Source organism: Oreochromis aureus, linkage group 14 (genome assembly GCF_013358895.1).
Source record: "Oreochromis aureus strain Israel breed Guangdong linkage group 14, ZZ_aureus, whole genome shotgun sequence".
Classification (NCBI taxonomy): Eukaryota; Metazoa; Chordata; class Actinopteri; order Cichliformes; family Cichlidae; genus Oreochromis; species Oreochromis aureus.
Window position 1 is genome coordinate 33,595,511 of NC_052955.1, and position 18,939 is coordinate 33,614,449.

Consider the following 18,939-nt stretch of genomic DNA (forward strand, 5'->3'; position numbering starts at 1 on the left):
AGAGTTTCTTTGAAAGGTTTAACTGTTGGAAATATTTAAATTGAAGCTTCTGAAAAGCTGAGCTTCTAAGAGCTGAGTTTTAGAGTTTACCTGTTTCCCAGTGGGTAACTTTTCAGGATGGAGGGAGGGAGCAACTATTCCCAAACGGCTGACTTTAACTAATTTAATTCCAGGTAAATTTTATGTTGCTGCATATGAACAGTGTAAAACATTAAATTTAATGGAATCATGTCAAATGAAAGATACTTGTTTGGTATATATTCAGTTTATATTGGAGCATAATTTCATCATTAATCATTTTAAAAAAATAAACCTTTGATTTGTATTTCAGTTTCATTTTACTCAAAATTATTGCTTCATGTTTATGAGGACCAACATTTGTCATTTAAAAAAAATCTTTTCTGTTAAATGCCACTGTGGTGACAGTTTTAACTGGTTTAAAAACAGCAGTTTTGACAAATGCTGTGATGAAAATGTTCCATTTGTTTCACACTGTTTCCCCTGACCACGTGCTGATCAAAGTAACTGTTCACGCTGCGGAAGGCAAAGTAAAGACATTAAACCATAATACAACATTCAACTCACACTGCATTCATTCTAGCACCGTAAACTAAAATGTGTTTAAAAATATTCAGTTGAATGCCGTTTCATTTATATAGCACCAAACCACAACATTGTAAGGTTAAGACCCTACAATGAACAAGCACTTGGCAACAGTGGGAAGAAAAAACTCTCTTTTAACAGGAAGATACCTCTAGCAGCACCAGGCTTGAGGGAGGAGCGGCTGTGGAAGAGAACTGGAGATTAACTACTACTTATTAACTGCAGAGTTGTGTATAAACACACAGTGAGTGAAAAAGAAATGTTCAGTGCAACATGGGAACCCCCCCAGCAGCCTACGCATATTGCAGTGCAACTAAGGGAGTGCTCACCTGATCAAGCCCAAAATTAGTTGACATTATTGGCAGGCTAAAGTTATAAATTAGCCTATTTAGCTGTTTTGGCATTGATGCAAACACTGCTTCCTTGTTAGCTTCTATCTCCACTACATAAGTGTTAAAGAAACATATAACAGCACATTAGAAGTGGAAAAGAGTAGTCTTAAGACGGGACTGGTGTATAGAAAACTTATGAATCACAGTGAGGAGAGCTATAATTTCCATGTGTGAACACACTGTGTACAGTGATGACATTTTAACTAGTTGCAAACCATTTCTCAGATATTTAGTGCTTGGAGGAAGGGGGCTGGATTGATTTCTGCCATTTTTCTGAGCTCTGTGTGTGTGTTTAGAAAATCATGTGAGACATTTACCAGGAAATGAGCGTCTAACGTAAGTTACTAAGTTGCATTATGGGATACGTAGGTGTGTGTTTGGGTTGTTTTACTTGTTGTCTTTGTTGCTGTTTTGCATCTCTACATAACTTATGATGTACACAGTGGTATTTGAAATGGACTGTTAGCACAGGGGGAAGCGTAGCCACATCCATGTGTGGGAAGAGCCAATCTGATCTCAAAAGCACTGTGCTTTAATGAAATGAAACAGAGGCTTTAAAGAGGGCATTGAAGTGTTGTGAACGCTGGAAAAGCAGAAATCATGTCTCTACTGTAGCTGTCAGGATATCTCATCCGTCACATCTGTCTTGCTGTTTGATGTAAATGCCAAGATTGTGGTGCTTTTTGTAGTTCTCCAAGGCACAAGTATAAAAATAATCTTCTAGGAGTTTTCTCCAGGGACGTCACACAGACACAGTAACAACATTTTCTCTGCAGCTGTTATCAGACACACTGTACACACCTGGTGCCGGCGCTCGCCTTTCCTCCACCCCCCCTTTTCCTCCAAAGTTTTGTCCCCCATCTCGCCTTCCCCCCCGAAGGTAAATACTGCCAGCAGCGATGGTGGACGTGCCATTTGAGCCCGCTACGTTTCATAGTCGTCACCGCTCCACAGCAAGTCATCCGTCCTGCACTCCATTCACGCTCGCTAACACAGCCTAACACATTACCACAGAATGCACTAAAAGAAGATAGGTTCCTGCCTCGTGGACCCTTTGGCTGCGGGAGCTTTTAAACAGGATGATGCAACTGATGGTAATTTACATATAAAATACACAGGAGATATGGGCAGCAGCATCAATATTTTCATCTGGTTTCCCTCTCAAATTCCCTAATAGAGCATAAACAAGATTAGAATACATTTTGTGTTTTGGTCAGTTGGGACACGATGCCTCTGCCATAAAAAATATCGCAACTGATTTTCTGATGAACCAATTCTCTATAGCATTTACAAACATCCAGACATAACTCAGCATTTTTCTTTTGGTTCCTGCCTCATTTCAGCCCCAAATACGCCGTTCGAAGCCTTATGCCTTATTGGCTTGGGTCCAGCTTTTGTTAAATCACGGGCAGACTAAGGAAAGCTGAGTGGAGCCACATCCATTGTGCGGTTGGACCGGAGCCTATAACACTCAGTGGTGATGATGGTGAACAGCTGGGCCTGACTGCCGGAGCCGTCGGTACACGACGAGATGATCGATAGCTCAATGGCAGGATTTCAGCCTGTATTTGGGCAGAGTGGAGTGACATAATGGAGAGTCAGAGTAGTTATTTTTGGAACTGGGACTTTTTAATCTTCCTCTGGGCTCTGTGGAGGGCAGTGGGTGATGCCTTTTGGTAAGATTGGAAATAATATTTGGAATGGATTTAAAATGAACAGATGCATTAAAATGCCAGGTGATCCCTGCAGTGGTCATTCTCTGATTCGGGTTCAATTCAGCTTATTATTATGATGTAAACATGAACTTCTGACACTATCAAATCTTTCATTCCAATAAATACAAAAGTTTAAATCCCTGTTTTTGTTGTAAAACAATGAAGCTGATGCTGACAGAAATAAATACATTTTAATGGATTTTCCCAGTGGAAGGTTGAAGTTTTTGTTTTACTTTGTATCTCACGTTGTGTCTTTGAAAAGCCTTGTTTTCCTCATAACAAACTATTACTGTACCCACTTTAAAGTTTGATATATAGAAAACCTTTTTAGCAGTAAAAATCAATAAAATGCATACCTCTTATCGCCATATATTTCTGTTAATCGAACACTATGTGGATGCTGCTATGAGACAACACTTGCAAAGGTAAATTGTCAGGTTCTTATTTAATGCACAATTTAATCTACCTTACACAACATGTCTTTTTTTCACACACACTTACTTTTCTACATCTAAGTGCTTTCTATCTATTGATTCACACTCCGATGAACATCTGGGTTCAGTATCTTGCCCAAGGAGACTTTGGCATGCAGACTGGAGCATTCAGGGATTGAACCACCAACCTCTCAATTAGTAGACAGCCTGCTCTACCAAGTGAGCCGCAGCCATCACATTAGATTACTACTAATGGGATGGGATGGCACAGATCCTCATCTGTGTGTCTGTGTGCGTGCGTTTCTGTTCTCGTGTGGCAAATTGCTGTGGGTCATCTGTTTTTGTTACTCACCGTTCTCTTGTACTCATGCAGACATGACTGGTATATAAAAGTAAACCAGAAGGACTCATAATAACCTTTTTTATATCTCTGAACTGATTACATTTGTAAAGTTATTACTTTTTAATTATTGTTTTAATTAAGGTCAGTAACCCTCTGGTAGCAATCAGTTGTGGAATCAGGGAATAGCGACTGGAGGTTGTCAAGGGGTCACCAACTGGTCTTTGTGCTTGTGTGAGTGAAGCCTGAATGCAATTAAATCCTTCTGTTTGCTATGGGCATCCAATCAGAAGAAAGATAGCAAGCAAAAATGTAAGCAGAGCCTTCCAGGCAACAGGACTGGCTAACTGTTCTCTTAGTTTAGTAAAATGAAAAGCTGAACAGTGCAAATGGTTTAGATGCATCAACAATCCACTTAGTGAGAGAGTTAAAGCGATATCCTAAACGAGCTTCTCATAATCCCTACCGGAGCTTTGGATCATTCTGACATTAATTTTGGGCTTATAAAGCTCAATAAAGCACTGCATGCTGTAGTGGTGAAAAACAAATAAAACTGAAATACTGTAAACGTCGAAACAAAGCCAGGGTTTTGTTGCGTTGTATTAATAAACATTCGAAAAACGGTTGTGGGCTAGGTTGCATTTCTGCTGTGAAGAAAACTTGGCACGTAATCAGGTTTGCATGGACTCTAAATATTCTATTGTGTGGTTGTTCTTTGATTTTGTTTGGCTTTGCTGACCTTAGATCTAATAAACCCTATCCATGATCAAAGAGGGTGTCAGCGATGTGATGGTCTTTGCTTCATCATGTTGCTCAACTGTGGAGAGAACATCCTCTGAGGCATTAATGGGGGTCATAAACTCTGATACGGATATTTGAACACACTGAACTCTAACTGGCCTTGCTCAGACAAGGACAGATGCTCTCCCTTGAGGGCATTTCCATGAACAGAATTGGAAAATAGAAACTATTGATTTCTCTTTGTGTTTAATGTGATTGCCTTGGCTTTGTTTTGTTAATGTTTAGCAGGTTTGGGTTTTTTCTCTTTGGTTGCTTTTGTGTTTTTTTACCTCCTCTCACCATTTTTGGAAGGCCAATCTTATTTCGGTATTCAGCGCAGAGGAAAGAGTTGTGTCAAAGAACTTGCGTTTTACATGTAGGAAGGCCTTACAAAGTCATTCCATGACACAAGATATTGGAATTAATCTTAATTAAAGCCTTATATCTATTCATTTTATGGCATTATGCAGTTTCTTTCCCCCGAATTAGCACTCGGTGGATACGGTTTCCAATGTGAGCCATGCTTTAAATCAGCAACAGGAAATAGAAGAAAGTTGTTTTTTCAAAAAATTGCTCAACGTCAGTTTTTAGATCACTGCCGGGAAATTTCACCTTTCCTGGCCGTCACTGACTGAAAGCACAGAGTGAATATTTTGTGGGTGGATGTAAGCAGCCAGCTGATTAAAGTGAGGTGTTTGTGTTTACTGTAATGATTTAGCTGGTGCTGCATCAGATGCCAGTCTGTTATTGATGGTTTGACTCCTGCACAGCAGTGCTTTGGCCCTGCTCCAAGTTGAAGTAATTGACACGTTGCCCGCTGGGGTTTGTGATTAACTTTACTGACATATAAGGCGAGGTGGGTGTGTGTCATCGCACACACTTGGCAGAGCTAACAGACCTTTGAAGCTGCTATGACAAAGTAGCCTTGATTTATTTTAATTTTTTTGCTGCTGTCCAATGAAATGCCTGGAGAGATGAAACCGAAAACCCCATGCTGATTCACCCAAAAATGCGACATAACCGGATTCATATTGCGATACTTCTACAGCACTTTTAGATGCTTTTAGAGGATTAGGGTTTTTACCCACTTCTAAACATCAAAATCTGTGCATTTGTTATGGGAAGTTCTTCTCAGTGTTGGGGTAGTCCAAAAACTCTATAAAGTATTACACCCGATGAAGTAACTAAGGTAATTTTGGCTTGTGTTTGAAGAGCACTACATTAAAACCCAAAGCTTGTCTGACGAGCTCAGTTAATTTAATTCATATGTGCACTAGGCAGGGAGGGACTGTGAAGTATGCAGAGGAAACTGATAAAGCATTAAACAGCAATTTTACTCTGGCAGGTACTTTAACCCATAAGCTAAAGGTAAAGTGATACCAATAAGTTCTTATCACAGGGCATCAAATATTGCTGTTCTGTCAAAGATATGAGATATGCACTAGGTCCTTTGGCTTTGGTGGCTTGTTGGAGAGGAGAGGAAGCCATTCTCTGTGAAAGTGCTGAATTATAAAATTGGAGGTGTGGTGCAAGCTTGGGGAGAGTCACAAGTTTGTCAGTGAAAAAACTGTGATTTGTGTGTTTGTGATTTTTGTTTTACACGTCATTTACACTCACAGATTTGTGTCATTTTCACTTACTTTCTGAATTCACTCGCTTGTTGGGCACTTCAAACTACTTGGCTATATTTTTGAAACGCTCCGAGTTTGGGTTCAAACGCAGTCATTCAGCACTGCTATATCTCTCCTGGTTGAGCAGGCAGCCTACATTGCTGATGACTGGGGTCAGAGTCCGCCACAATATTAACTCTTCACATTGAATCTCGGTGCTTATTTAGTTCGTTTAAATGTGACACAAACGGGTGACAAGTCAGGAGTAACAGGCACACGTCACAATTGCCATAATTGCATGCATCGATGTTCTGATATTTATACTATCCTTGGTGTCAGGCAAAGATTTGTTGACATGAGCCACAAATTCCATACGTATAGTGCATACATCTCATGCACAATGCATTTCATGTCACACCAAATCTGACTGTTGATTCTCCTGCTGGATCACAGCTTACTGGGGATTTATGCTTCAGCGGGAAATGTACGCCTTAACCACAAACCCACTGAAAACTGCGACCAATGCGAAACTTGATGTGCAGCTCCCTACATATAACTACATGTCAAGAATTTGAATTTATCAGTGAGAGAATCATCATCATCATCATCTTAATATAAGGAATAATAATCATCGCATCAATCACAAATGTCAGTAAATTCCTGGAGGGAGAATGCAGAAGCTATCAGAATGGATGTGATCGAAGAACCAGAGGGACAAATGTGCTGAAAGAAAACTGACCACAACCAAGGGCAGGGAGCCAGGGTTGAGAAGCGACCACACGGTAATCACTGCACCAGCATGAGCATAAACGCTGGCAGCGACTTCAGCCGTTTAGGTGGATAACATCGTAGGTTCTACAAAGATTCAAGGCTTAGTGTTTTCCACATTCACTGCAAAATTAAATTTGCACATTTCATCTGACCTATCGTAGATTTTCTTGGTGTAGGTTGTGTTGTTTTTTTGAAATGATGACCCAGTTCCTTAAAAAAAAAAAATCCCACTTTTTCATGTACAGTATTTCCTTTTTCTTCCTACCAAACTACACCCACCAATTGAATCACCGTGCTGAAAAGGAACTTCCCACCTACCTGTGATGAGAAGCCTGTACCTGTGAGTGGATGTAAACTTTGATGGGTGAGCTGTGATCTTTGGAAGCTACGTGCTTGCTTTGGTTGGCAGATTGCACTTACTGGAAAGGTCATGGGCAGCCCACCGTGCAGTTTTCTGTGTTCACTGCACTAATACAGAACGCTGTTCTGCACATCAGGAGCAGGGATAGTGCAGATACATACCGTCTACATGCTTATGAACAACAACAACATGAGCTGATTTCAGGAGGGGGCCTCCCATTGCTTCCTTGACATGAGAGTCTGAGTGTAGAATGTTCAATCCTCCACCGTTCACTCTCTCACACATGCCTACACACACACACACACACACACACGGTGGGTGTTCACTCTGCTAGAAGACAGTGGGATGTCATTAACACTGTGTGAGGGGCCTTTAATGTAATTAACAGAGAGGAGAGGAGAGAAGGGAAGTGGCGGTGGGGATGGCACTCACGAGGTCGAGCAAATCAACTTGCACCCCTTCCGCAACAGTCGAACACACACAAGCCCACTTCCTCCCGCTTTAAACCCCTGTTGAGAAAGCTGTAGTTTAATTAAAAATCCCCGTTCCGACACACACTCAGAGGCGCTCACTGTACAGAAACACCACTTCAGGTTTCATGCACCGCAGTCAGAACATGTGGGCTTGATTAGTATTAATCCTTATCTCAGGAATGGACAGCTTCTCAATTGTGTTTTTTTTTTTTCCTCGGCTGGCTAATTTCATGAAGAGCATAATTACAGCATTTTCAATTTCGGCCCTCTGCAGAGTTATGAGGCTCGTGCTCTATCTCTGCACTGCAGCTGAGAGGGGCCGGGGTGTGTGCTTGTGGGTGTGTTGATTGCATTTCTTTTTTTTTTTTTGAGGGTGGGGGGTTGAAGTAAGCAGGAGAATTAGTAGGTTGCAGAGGTGACTAATACACCAGATAATTTGATCCCACGTCAGAATTGGAAAAGCAGCTGAAATCATGACAACTGTGTAAACCTAATAAAACACAGCAACTCTTCTGCAAACAGGGCCGGTTTACTAACAGCGACAAGGGGAAATATTAAGTGAATGCAAACATTTCGGTGCCAGCGAAATGATTCCTCTTCCAGAATGTGCTCGGTAGCAGTATGAGATCCAGAAATCTGATTTACTTGCTGTCTATCCGGTGTTTGTTCCAACAGTAGGAGGATGAAAGGCATGTCGGCTCTGATTAGAGCCGCCGAGCTGGCACTGTTTGAGTGAACGTGTGTGTGTGTGTGTGTGTGTGTGTGTGTGTGTGTGTGTACTCATGCCTGCGCTTTGGTCATTCTCCAGTAGGGAAATCGGAGCTGCCCTAAGGCAGCAGTGGCCATGTTCCCATCCTTCTCAGTTCCTCCTTTCATCTGTCTCTATATCTTTCTCTTCCTCGTCTTCCTCTCAGCAGTGTGACTGCTTCCTCGCCTGATATCTCCACTTTTACTCCTCGCTCAAATGCTCGGTAAACAGCTGCCGCGCATATCTCTGCACTCGTGAGCGAAAGCACCTTTTCGGCTTGTGTATATATTAAGATACAGGCAGCTCATCAAGAATGCTTTGTCAGCTTTGATAATAACTTGGGGCCCCAAGGCGCCGAGGCCCCTGATATTTTGTCACACTCCTCCAGCTCTGCAAACACGAGCCAATATTGCCGGTAAAGCAGCTCTGCCTTCAGTGATAATGAGCTCTCCGTCCTCTAAGATAGTGCAGAGTGGACCGGTGCCAGATTCCCTTGAGGTGTTTGAGCGCTGGACGACTTCTGACACCAGCAGGACAGCAGCTTAGGTCCAGAGCGCACTTTCTACTAACTAATAGACAACCCTTAATTCAGAGTTGATTAAATGAAAATGTAATGATGTCCAAGGGGAAACGGAGTAATCACAGCAGCAGAGAATGAGGTAGCAAAAAAGGGGGGGGGGGGGACAAATCAGGCATAGTCGAGTAAGTTAGTTTCAAAGTTTTACAGTGTGTAAAGCATAAAAGCATATAGTGATTAAAAATGCTGCAGGCCTACTATATGGAGTGCTGAAGATCATAAAAGCAATTTATTATGTCAAACAGTGGTGATTAGCCAGAAAATAAACTAATAAAGAAACAGCACTGCAGTCACACTATCCATTAGTTTGCATCCATTAGTTTTAAATGTCCCCCACCTCACCCCCCTTCAAGAAGACAGAGTTCCTTCTGATCGTAAATCTACCTCTTAAAAGTCTAATGTGACACCGAGATGCATATTTAGCTAACAGTTTAGTGCAGTAATTAGCGTTTGGGAGCGCTATGCCTCTGCCAAGTTCCATCCGCCCAACATCTGTTCCTCCACTGCCTCCGGGGGCCAGTGCTCTTCCACCTCGTCCCCTGTCCCACATCCCGCTCCACCACCCATCTTTGCCTCGCCGTAGGTGGCAAAACACTTATCAGGTCTGGAGTGAAGTGATAGATAGAAAGAAAAAAAAAGAAAAAAAATGACAGGTCTGTTGGCAGCTGGAACCATTCAGAGTGTTCTTTTGAGACTTAAGAGAGGGAGGTCCCCACCCACTCCACCCGCCCACACACACACACACACCTCCTGCGGTCACCTTGACCCTTCTCCCTGCCTCTCCCCTTCAGCTACAATTAAATCACGAAGGAGCACGTCGGGCCACCCAGCCTCGACGGTGGGCGTGCGCACCATCAGCATATCTTCAGCATATTCGCCCTGATGGGAAGCTTCTGCACTTGCCTGTGTGTATTGGATTTATTTCTCGCTCCAGCGGTGATGGATTTTCCATTTTCCTATTTTGTGTGGTGGTGGCACACTGTCGAGAGAAGCCTCACGTCAAGACTGTTGCATCTTCTGTCACTCGCTGTCTCACACCGTTTGCTCGGTGCCATTTTATGATTTCGCTCTTGCCGGCAAGCCATGCTTCTCCATGGCATGGGGGCCCATTTAACTCTGATAAGTCATTGTTCAGGCAATACAGAAAGGGGGGCGGGGGTGTTCTTTACAGCAACCAAACAGTGTTGACACCTCCCACCCCTTTCAATTCTCTTACTTTCTGCCCTCCTTTTTCCCTCTGTCTGCTTTTTCTTCATCTTTCTTTGCCTATAGCTCGTCTGCGGGCAAATTGTCATCTCAGAGCCCCTGCCCCTAACGGGAAGGGAGGAGGCGGGAGAGTTGGGTGTGGGCGGGGTGAGGTGGCGGGGATTATGACAGAAGCAGGATGAAAGGGGAAAGAAGGGGGGCAGAAAATAAAGTTGCTCTTATCAGAATTTGCCAGGAGCAATGTGCACACAAAGCTGCTTGGGAATCCAATTTAGTCCTCGCTGTTAGTTTAAGTGATATCAGCGCAATTAGCCGTCACAGGTCAGAGTGTGAGACCAGCACGTTAAGTGATTTCCTGAAATCCCACCAGTGGAAGCACAAGAGGATGTCAGTTCTCAAAGTTAAGAAGAAAAAAAAAGCGTTCCAACTCCACAAATGGACCGCTTCTTTATACACTCCTGCTAATAAATGTCAGCCGTCTCTCGCCTCTTTTGTTTTGCTCTTGTCAGCTGCTCACTCTGGATTTAAATGGATTTTCTTGCTCTATATCTCGCCACAAGGGTGACTTTGAGCTGTTTTAGTTTTACTTGAGCCCCTGTGTAACTCAATTGCGCTTAACGTTGCTTTTGGGTGCACTACTAAGAATGGCTCCATGTTGGGTGGGGAAACGGTGGGAATGTCCTTGGTGTTTCTCACAAGAGCAATTAGACACTAAGTACGAAGGGGCATTGACAGCATTGCGAGTTTGATCTATTTATAAATGCTCCAGTGCGACTTTCTGATGCTTTTTGCTTTGCCTGTATGTTTCATTGTGCACTTGTGTAGGAGCAACAGGAATAACCCAAGGTGACCAAGAAGTAAACGTTAGGCTTTGTTTTGTCCAGTTTTTATTCAGTCACAATACAGTTTAAATCAAATAAAGTTTAAATTAAAGATTTTCTTTTAAGCGAGGTGTTAAACCCTACCATGGAATTAACTGTACTTCTTACACTTTAAATAACTTTCACACATCATGTGAGCAACACTTACATATTCAGAAAACGTAACAAATTTTATATTGCTGTACAACACAAAGGAACCTGTAAAACACAAACAGAAGACAGAAAGTTCTTCAGGACTAAGGTTAGACAGGTATGTTACTTAACCCTCTGAGGTCTAAGTCATCGAGATACCACGAACTTCTTGTTGTTTCACAGCAAGAAGGTCTTAGGTTTGAATCTGCTATCTGACTGGGACTTTTCTCTGTGGAGTGTGCATGTTCAGTCTCAGTTGTATGGCTCTTTTTGTTTAAGGGGGACAGCCAATCACAAGTAAGTTGGCTTAAAGAGAAAGAAGCCTGGGCTTGTTTCAGACTGTGAATGAAGAGAGGAGCTGAACAAGCAGAGCAAATAAATCAAATAAATCAGTATTTTTACTAACTATAAATCATATATAAACTCTACTAGAGACCAAGAACACAACTATAGAGTTGAAAATAACATAATGGGTTTAAACTTTGCTAAACTTCTAAACTGAGACAGTGAGGTGCTGATGTATAATCGTACAACTGAGCCTGTGGTTGTTAGTGTAGATCATTTTAACTTTATTCATGAACCTTCTCAGGCAGGAGTGGGTTAGATCTTTTTTTTTATAATTCCCAATAAAAATCATGAGGTTTTAGTAATCTGCTTGCTTTACATTTTGTTATTCTTTCCAGTATGTTGCCATGTATGTATACTCTGCACTGTTATCAATCTGGATCTTTCTCAAGGATGATGCTGAGAGCACGTGTACAAGAGAAACAGTTACAGGAACTGAACTGTTATTTCTCCACCGTTGCAGATAGTGAAAATCGGCAGCACAGCGCAGATATGAATATCGCAACAATATCTGTTACAGTGGCTGCTGGTGGAAATAAGCACGTGTTTCTTCTATGCAATACAATTAAGAGTTGGACCCACAGGAACTTCCATAAATGTTAAATGAAGTCAGTGTTTCTTTCCTACAATGTTAGCGTAATCTGATTGTGAAAATGAGTTAGTTGGCAGGTAGGTTGTTCCAAGCATCTTGGAGAACCTGCCACACACTGGCTCCATAATGTGAATATCAAGGCTCTGTGGGGGTCAGCCATCTGTACCAGGCCTCCTTCTGAAGTTTAGGGTCATTGTCACACTGCAGACTGGGACCAGTCAGGTGCTCTCTGATGGGTTTGCATGATGGATAAGAACATTTCGTTCCTACTGGCCATCGGTGCAGGCGTCTAGTAAAGGCAAACCTTTTTCTTGAACTTCCTCTCCCCAAAAAAGCTTTTTGTTTGCTTAATTTACACACAGAATTCTGTCTAGCTGGTTTCTGTGTGACGGACATTGATTAAATCTGACCTCATCCTTCCTTTTCCTTCTCTCTTCTCTACCACCCTGCTCTCTAGGGGAGATCTGTGCATTCAACATACACGGGCTGGACGCACCGTTCGAGGCAGTGGTGCTGAACGGTACGTCCGGTGAGGGCCAGCTGAGGGCACGGGGCCTGGTGGACTGCGAGTTACAGAAGGAATACACCTTCATCATTCAAGCTCATGACTGCGGGTCAGGCCCTGGGGGCATCGAGGGCAAGAAGTCCCACAAGTGAGTAAAACAGACAACGGGGTTTGAATAAAGCAGGCTTTGCGAAGGTGGACAGAATGCACTGACAGGAAAATACCACCAACTGAAAGGCCTAGACAATTAAATAAACAAAACCCGAGTTAATAATGCATGTCAAGTGCTCGGGCTACATTGTGTAAGGCTACAAAGTAGAAAAGGATGAATTATTCATTTAGACAATGTCTAAAGTCACATTATCAGCTATCCTAGAAGACGGCGGAGCTTTGGAAAGACTAACGAAGACAACTAGTCAGCTTTATATAACTGTGAATATATATGTGTATATATATGTGTGTGTGTGTGTGTGTGTGTGTGTGTGTGTTTATGTGTAGGTGTGTGACAACTAAAATGTGCTTCCACATGTTTTCCATTGAGGTTTTTTGGATGGTCCAAAAGATGACACTATCAGCAGTAAGTTCCTACTTTATTCTCAAAATGCTAAGGAGCACCTCTGCAGCTTTTGTCAGTAGCAGCTCTGCCCTTCAGCAAGATGGATACAGCTCTGTACCTTCATGTCTTGATGCCCATATACACAGAAAGACAGCTATTTACATATGTCTGCTTCTATTTAGGAAGTATTCTAGAAAATTATTGCAGTTTAAGTTTATTTGAATGTGTATTTTGTAAATCTACCAGATGGTTTAGGGGCATCACCTTAGTAAATAAGTTCTATGACTTATGTCTTTTATGCATCAGTAAAGCAGCCCGCCCACCTCCTTTAGTAGGGTGTTATTATTCATTGTAATTAGTAATGAAAAAAACACAGATTATGTAGAAGACATCGAGTCTTTCGGTGAAAAGGTGTTAATGTAAAAGCTGATAAACGCAGCTTTTTAAATTGCACTTTAGATTGTGACCCAAACTGTAACCATTTCACAGCCCTAAGTAAATACTTTTGTAGCCTAAGCCTAATCAAATAGCCCATTTTTGTTGCCTAAACGAAGCCAATTAGTGCATGAAAGTAAACAGCCACTAAAAGACCAATTAAAAAGCTCTTTGGAACAAAAACAAAATCCAAAATATGGGACTCAAACTTGTGATCATTGAAGTGAACAGCCCCAAAGCCTCGTTCTGTGAGGTTTTGTTTCTGTTTTAACCTGAACACACACTACTCTCAGCATCAGCCACCACTGGTATGTATGGAACAGATTATAAGTGATGACCTTGCATGAACCAACTGTCTGCAGCATCAGATTCAGACCAGAAAATGAAATTTTTTACAGAATGAGTCAAGTGAGCAAAATAGTTCAATGATGCCAGTGCAGCTATCATTACAAGAGCATTATGTAGTTATATTTATGAGGCCACTGTCATTGCTAATCATCAAAAGTCAATGGGCTGTATATCAGTTATAGAATTAAAGAAAAAGAGTACCTTGAGAAAATAAATTGATACTGTCTTAAAAAATAAATGAAGACTACAATATATATATATATGTTTAAAAAATCTGTCCTGGTTAATAACATTTTAAGACTAAATCATGAAATAATTGGGATTAATTATTTTAAAATGTATTGTGCTATATATTTTGGGGGGGTGCATCACAATGATGATGTAGATGTCTCAAAAACTCAAACTCATGAATGAGATTGATAGACTTGGAGTTAAGGGAATAAATTTGATGTTAGATTCTGTCTCTCTATTTCTTCATCATGTACTCAGCCTGAACATCCTCACAGCGTGTTCCTTTTTAACACCAGTTTATATGTGTGTGGTAAACAGTGCGTGGACTTATTTGTGTTTGTGCAGCTTGTTTAAACTATGAAAATATATATTTAAAAAAACAAAGCTGCACCAAATCTACAAAAGAACCTGCTTGTTTTTCGTGACTGTGACCTGATTCCTCATGATAGATGATTGTTTGCATCTTCACCACTGAGTGCACCCCTCTTTACACATCTGATTGATGCTCGGTGCTTGCGTCATTTTTAGGAGGCTATTAACTGCAAAGAAGGTGGAGTCGCCTGCAGTCACCCTCTCAGACTGCCTACAGTGCCAACAACCTCCAGCTAGAAGTCAGGGCAAGACTGTATGCAGTCTAAGGCAAAACACAGGGGAAGAAAGTGCTCAAATAACATGCTTATTAAATTTGTTTTTCAGAGCACAAAATAGGCATCAAATATAACTTTTTTTAATCAAATTTTCTTTTCAAGTGTCGTTCTACTTGGAACAAAATGATGTTTCCTGCCAGCACAACAGTGCAGGTTATAAGAGAAAAAAACAGTCAAAATTAAAGGAATTAAATAAACCAAATTAGAGCAGACAAGGTAAAAAGCAAAGTGTGGAAATATATGGAGTTTACTGAGACATTTGAAATGTCAAGAAAAATGGGGCAAAAACAAGAACTCTGAAAAATTAAATTAGGTAAAAACTTACAAGTAGATATCTAGTCCACTTAAAACTAACTCCCTAGACATGGTGTTTATATTCATTACAGAAAATAAATAACCTTTATGTAGGACTCATTGATTGTAATTCTGGCTTTAGACTGCACTGCTAGAGATTTGTAACATAATTTTAAGTGAAGCTGAAGAAAAAAAAACTTGATATCTGTTTTTTAAGTCTGTCTCACACCTTTGTGAGCATTTATACTCGTGCTGTGGTGTATTTGCCCGTATGTGGCAAGTAAATTGCCAGAACCCTTGTTGGAATTGAATTTTACATTAAACAACAGCAACTACACCCAATGAGGAACAGATATGCAGAAAAATACATTGCAACTAAATGTATCTGGGATTGAACTGGGAAGACTGAAAGCACTGGCAGAAGTCTGGCTATTGTGATTGCAATATAGGCAAACCTGACATACTTTCAGCCTACAACACATTTTACATTGTTCCAAGGTAGAATTCTTGCACAAAATAGTATGTCATGGTATTTTTTTAACATATTATAATTACATATAATTACATATTAGTCCAATGGAACTCAACATATTTCTTTAGCTCTTCCTCCTCCAGCCTTCACTTGGTCTCGGCTTGATCCCAGAATGCTTTGAAAGCAACACCCACTTCATCTCCCCAAATACTGGTAGACTATACTTTAAAGAGTTGACCTGATAAAAACAATTTGTCACACTTGTTGGCTTTCCTGAAAGCAGCTTCTGCCTGAAATTGCTCTGAGTCCAGACACCTCCCTTTGTCCACTGTATAATGCACATCTCTCCTCACAGTCTCTCCACTCAGCTCCCACTCTCACCTCAGCCAACAACGCAGTCGAGCACAGAAATCTGTCATTGTGTCGGTGCATTGACTGTTATTGTTGATCATTGCTATTAATAGATGTCACATTCATTCAATTAAATTAATGAACAATGAATAAACAAATTTAAGTGTTTTAATTTAAAACACCAGTAAATGCCTCGTATTTGTGACTCCAGTAGCCTACAGTCATGGACAGATTACGAGAGGATGAGGCACATCTACCCTTCTACACAACACTAAAAACAACTACAATGTACTACAATGTAATATGAACGTTACTGTAATTTCATTGCACAAAAAGACAAGAATGGATGATGGCGAGGTGCAAAATACAGGCTATAAGCCAGTATTCTAAGCACTGAAGAACCAAAATGGATGTTAAAAGTATACAAGTACTCCAGAAAGGCATTCAAAGCCTGATTTTCAAACATCTCTTTGTCGTTGTTTTGTATCTTTGTGTGATTGTTTTGCATTTCTGGGTGATTGTTTTGTATCTCTGTGGGTGTTTTGCATATTTCTGGTTGTTTTGCATCTTTGTGTGGGTGTTTTGCATCTTTGTGTGGGTGTTTTGCATCTTTGCGTGGTTGTTTTGCATCTGTGCGTGGTTGTTTTGAATCTTTGTGTGGTTATTTTACATCTTTGTGTGGTTATTTTGCATCTCTGCACAGTTGTTTCACATCTCGCTGTGGTTGTTTTGTATCTTTGTGTGGTTGTTTTGCATCTCTGCAGTTGTTTTGAATCTTTGTGTGTAGGGATGGGTATTGATAAGATTTTAACGATTCAGATTCCATTTTCGATTCTGTTTAACGATTCGATTCTTTATCGATTCTCTTATCGATTCTTGTTTTTAAAAAGGAGAACACTAAGGTCGATTAGCTTAGAACTGTTTTATATCTTCTCTTTCAACAAGATAGAAATTTAGGAGTAACATGGCCTTACAAACCCAACAGTGAGATCTTAAGAGATCCAGCCTATGGCTCTTCAATGGGGTGTCACAGGGTCCCCGGGGAAAATTGTAAACGTAAAATAATAAAATAAATATTCTTCTGTAGCAATAACAAAGTATAACATAAATTATTCTGTAGCAATTACACAAGAATATCCAGTAATGTCCCTGCCTACAATTAAACACATTCACTTACCATCTGCTGTGGCAAATGGCTGCAAGGTTTTGACCACAAACTAGTCACTGCTCGGTGACATGCGGGCCTGAAAAGAGACGCTACCGGTAGACTGCAGCGACAACTGCCAGCGAGCGCCAGCCAGACTCTGTCTGTCTCTCTCATCATGGTCACCTAAATGCACAATGGCAGGTTTTGTAATAAAGCAGATCGCGCTAACATAATATGCACTGTTAGTTGATTATTTACCTGCCGCATTAACGGAGATGACGTGCAAAGCGTTACCGCTGCTGCTGGGTTGAGATTCACGAGTCCGGAGCGGAATTAAAGACATTCATTTAAGTTCATCGCGTGTTTTGTGAGCAAATGCTTTTGCATATTCGTAGTGTTTCCTCCCTTAATGAAATATCTACTTTGCAAGTATTGCAAGTTGCCCTGAACGGATGACAATCCGTTGTCGTAAAGTATAAACAAACTTTTAAGCGTTTGAGCCGCTTAGGCGCCGTGTTTCCTGCCAGGTACGCTCCGACGCTCCGCAGCGTGGTGACGCTCATTCGGGCGACTGGAATCGATAAGGGAATTGTTTGCAAAAATGGCAAACAATTCCAAGGAATTGAAACAGTGGGAACCGGTTCTCAACAAGAACCGGTTTTCGATACCCATCCCTATTTGTGTGGTTATTTTACATCTTTGTGTGGTTATTTTGCATCTCTGCACAGTTGTTTCACATCTCGCTGTGGTTGTTTTGTATCTTTGTGTGATTGTTTTGCATTTCTGGGTGATTGTTTTGTATCTCTGTGGGTGTTTTGCATCTCTGTGGTTGTTTTGCATCTTTGTTTGGTTGTTTTGCATTTCTGCACAGTTGTTTCACATCTCTCTGTGGTTGTTTTATATCTCTTTGTGGTTGTTTTGCATCTTTGAATGGTTGCTTTGCATGCCTGTGCGGTGGCTGTGTAGCTCTGTGTGGTTGTTTTGCATCTTTGAATGGTTGCTTTGCATGCCTGTGCGGTGGCTGTGTAGCTCTGTGTGGTTGTTTTCATCTCTGTGCGCTTGTTTTGCATTCCTGTCCCTGCCTTCACGCTGTTGATAATGTTTTACATCCCTCCTAAGCTCCCAGGCATTCTGTTATGTCACACTATTACTTTCTATCAACATAACTCACTGCCTGCTGTGACGTAGAAACAGTTTGGTTGGTACAGACAACCTGATGCTGAAGGGGAAATGAATTTGGGAACGCTTTAAATGGCCTGTCCTTTTGCTGGCAACTCTCAAAGGATGAGGCTGGCCTTTCACTGCACCGCTCACTTGCTTGCTCCGATTTACAAAGAAGCTAGCAGGGAAGAAGACGAATCTCTGCCTAAGGCTGTGCTTAAATTACACATGACACATCAACAGCACAGAGAGAAGGCAGTCAAGAAAATTAGCCGCTAAAGAGGACAGGGGAGGGGATCAGGAGTGACACAGGATGAGTTCAAACTCATCTTTCTACCCTCTATATATTCCTGCTCTGCTAACCACTGGCTGCTGCCCTACTTCTCCCTGTAGTATTTTTTTCCCCTGGCTGGCTACAGCTCAGCCAGCGCTTGCTGTCAGACGCTGTCCTTCTTTTCCGTCAGGCCTTCTCTCTTTGTTACAGGCTGCAGTGTTTGAATATTTTGTTCCACTGCCTCTGCATTCACAAATGGATGCTCTCTCTGCTCTGGCTATACAAATCTGTCTCCCAGTGTGAGTTTTTTGCACACAAATGAGATGTTTCTTTCTTTTTCAAAATGCCATGTCAGACTTTGAATATATGCATCCTAGAGAGCCAATAAAAATTTTACATTCCTCCACATTTGACGACTTTGTCAAAAACCACCGAAACAGACATTTTTATAAACAACGACATTAATGACTCAGAGTCAAAGCACCATTTTAATGGATTCCCCAAAATTACTCTTCTTGCCGCTGCCCTCAGATATATTTTACTTGGCTACTGCATTAG

General features: G+C 41.3%; 1 protein-coding gene across 1 annotated transcript in view; it reads left to right on the plus strand.

The window, feature by feature from the left end:
- The window catches only part of LOC116321655 (calsyntenin-2), a 322,481-nt gene that overhangs the window by 165,774 nt on the left and 137,768 nt on the right, over positions 1-18,939 (plus strand). Inside the window, exon 3 of the mRNA XM_031741563.2 lies at positions 12,418-12,613. Within this exon, the coding sequence (XP_031597423.1) occupies positions 12,418-12,613 (196 nt within the window). The remainder of the gene's footprint in view (positions 1-12,417; positions 12,614-18,939) is intronic.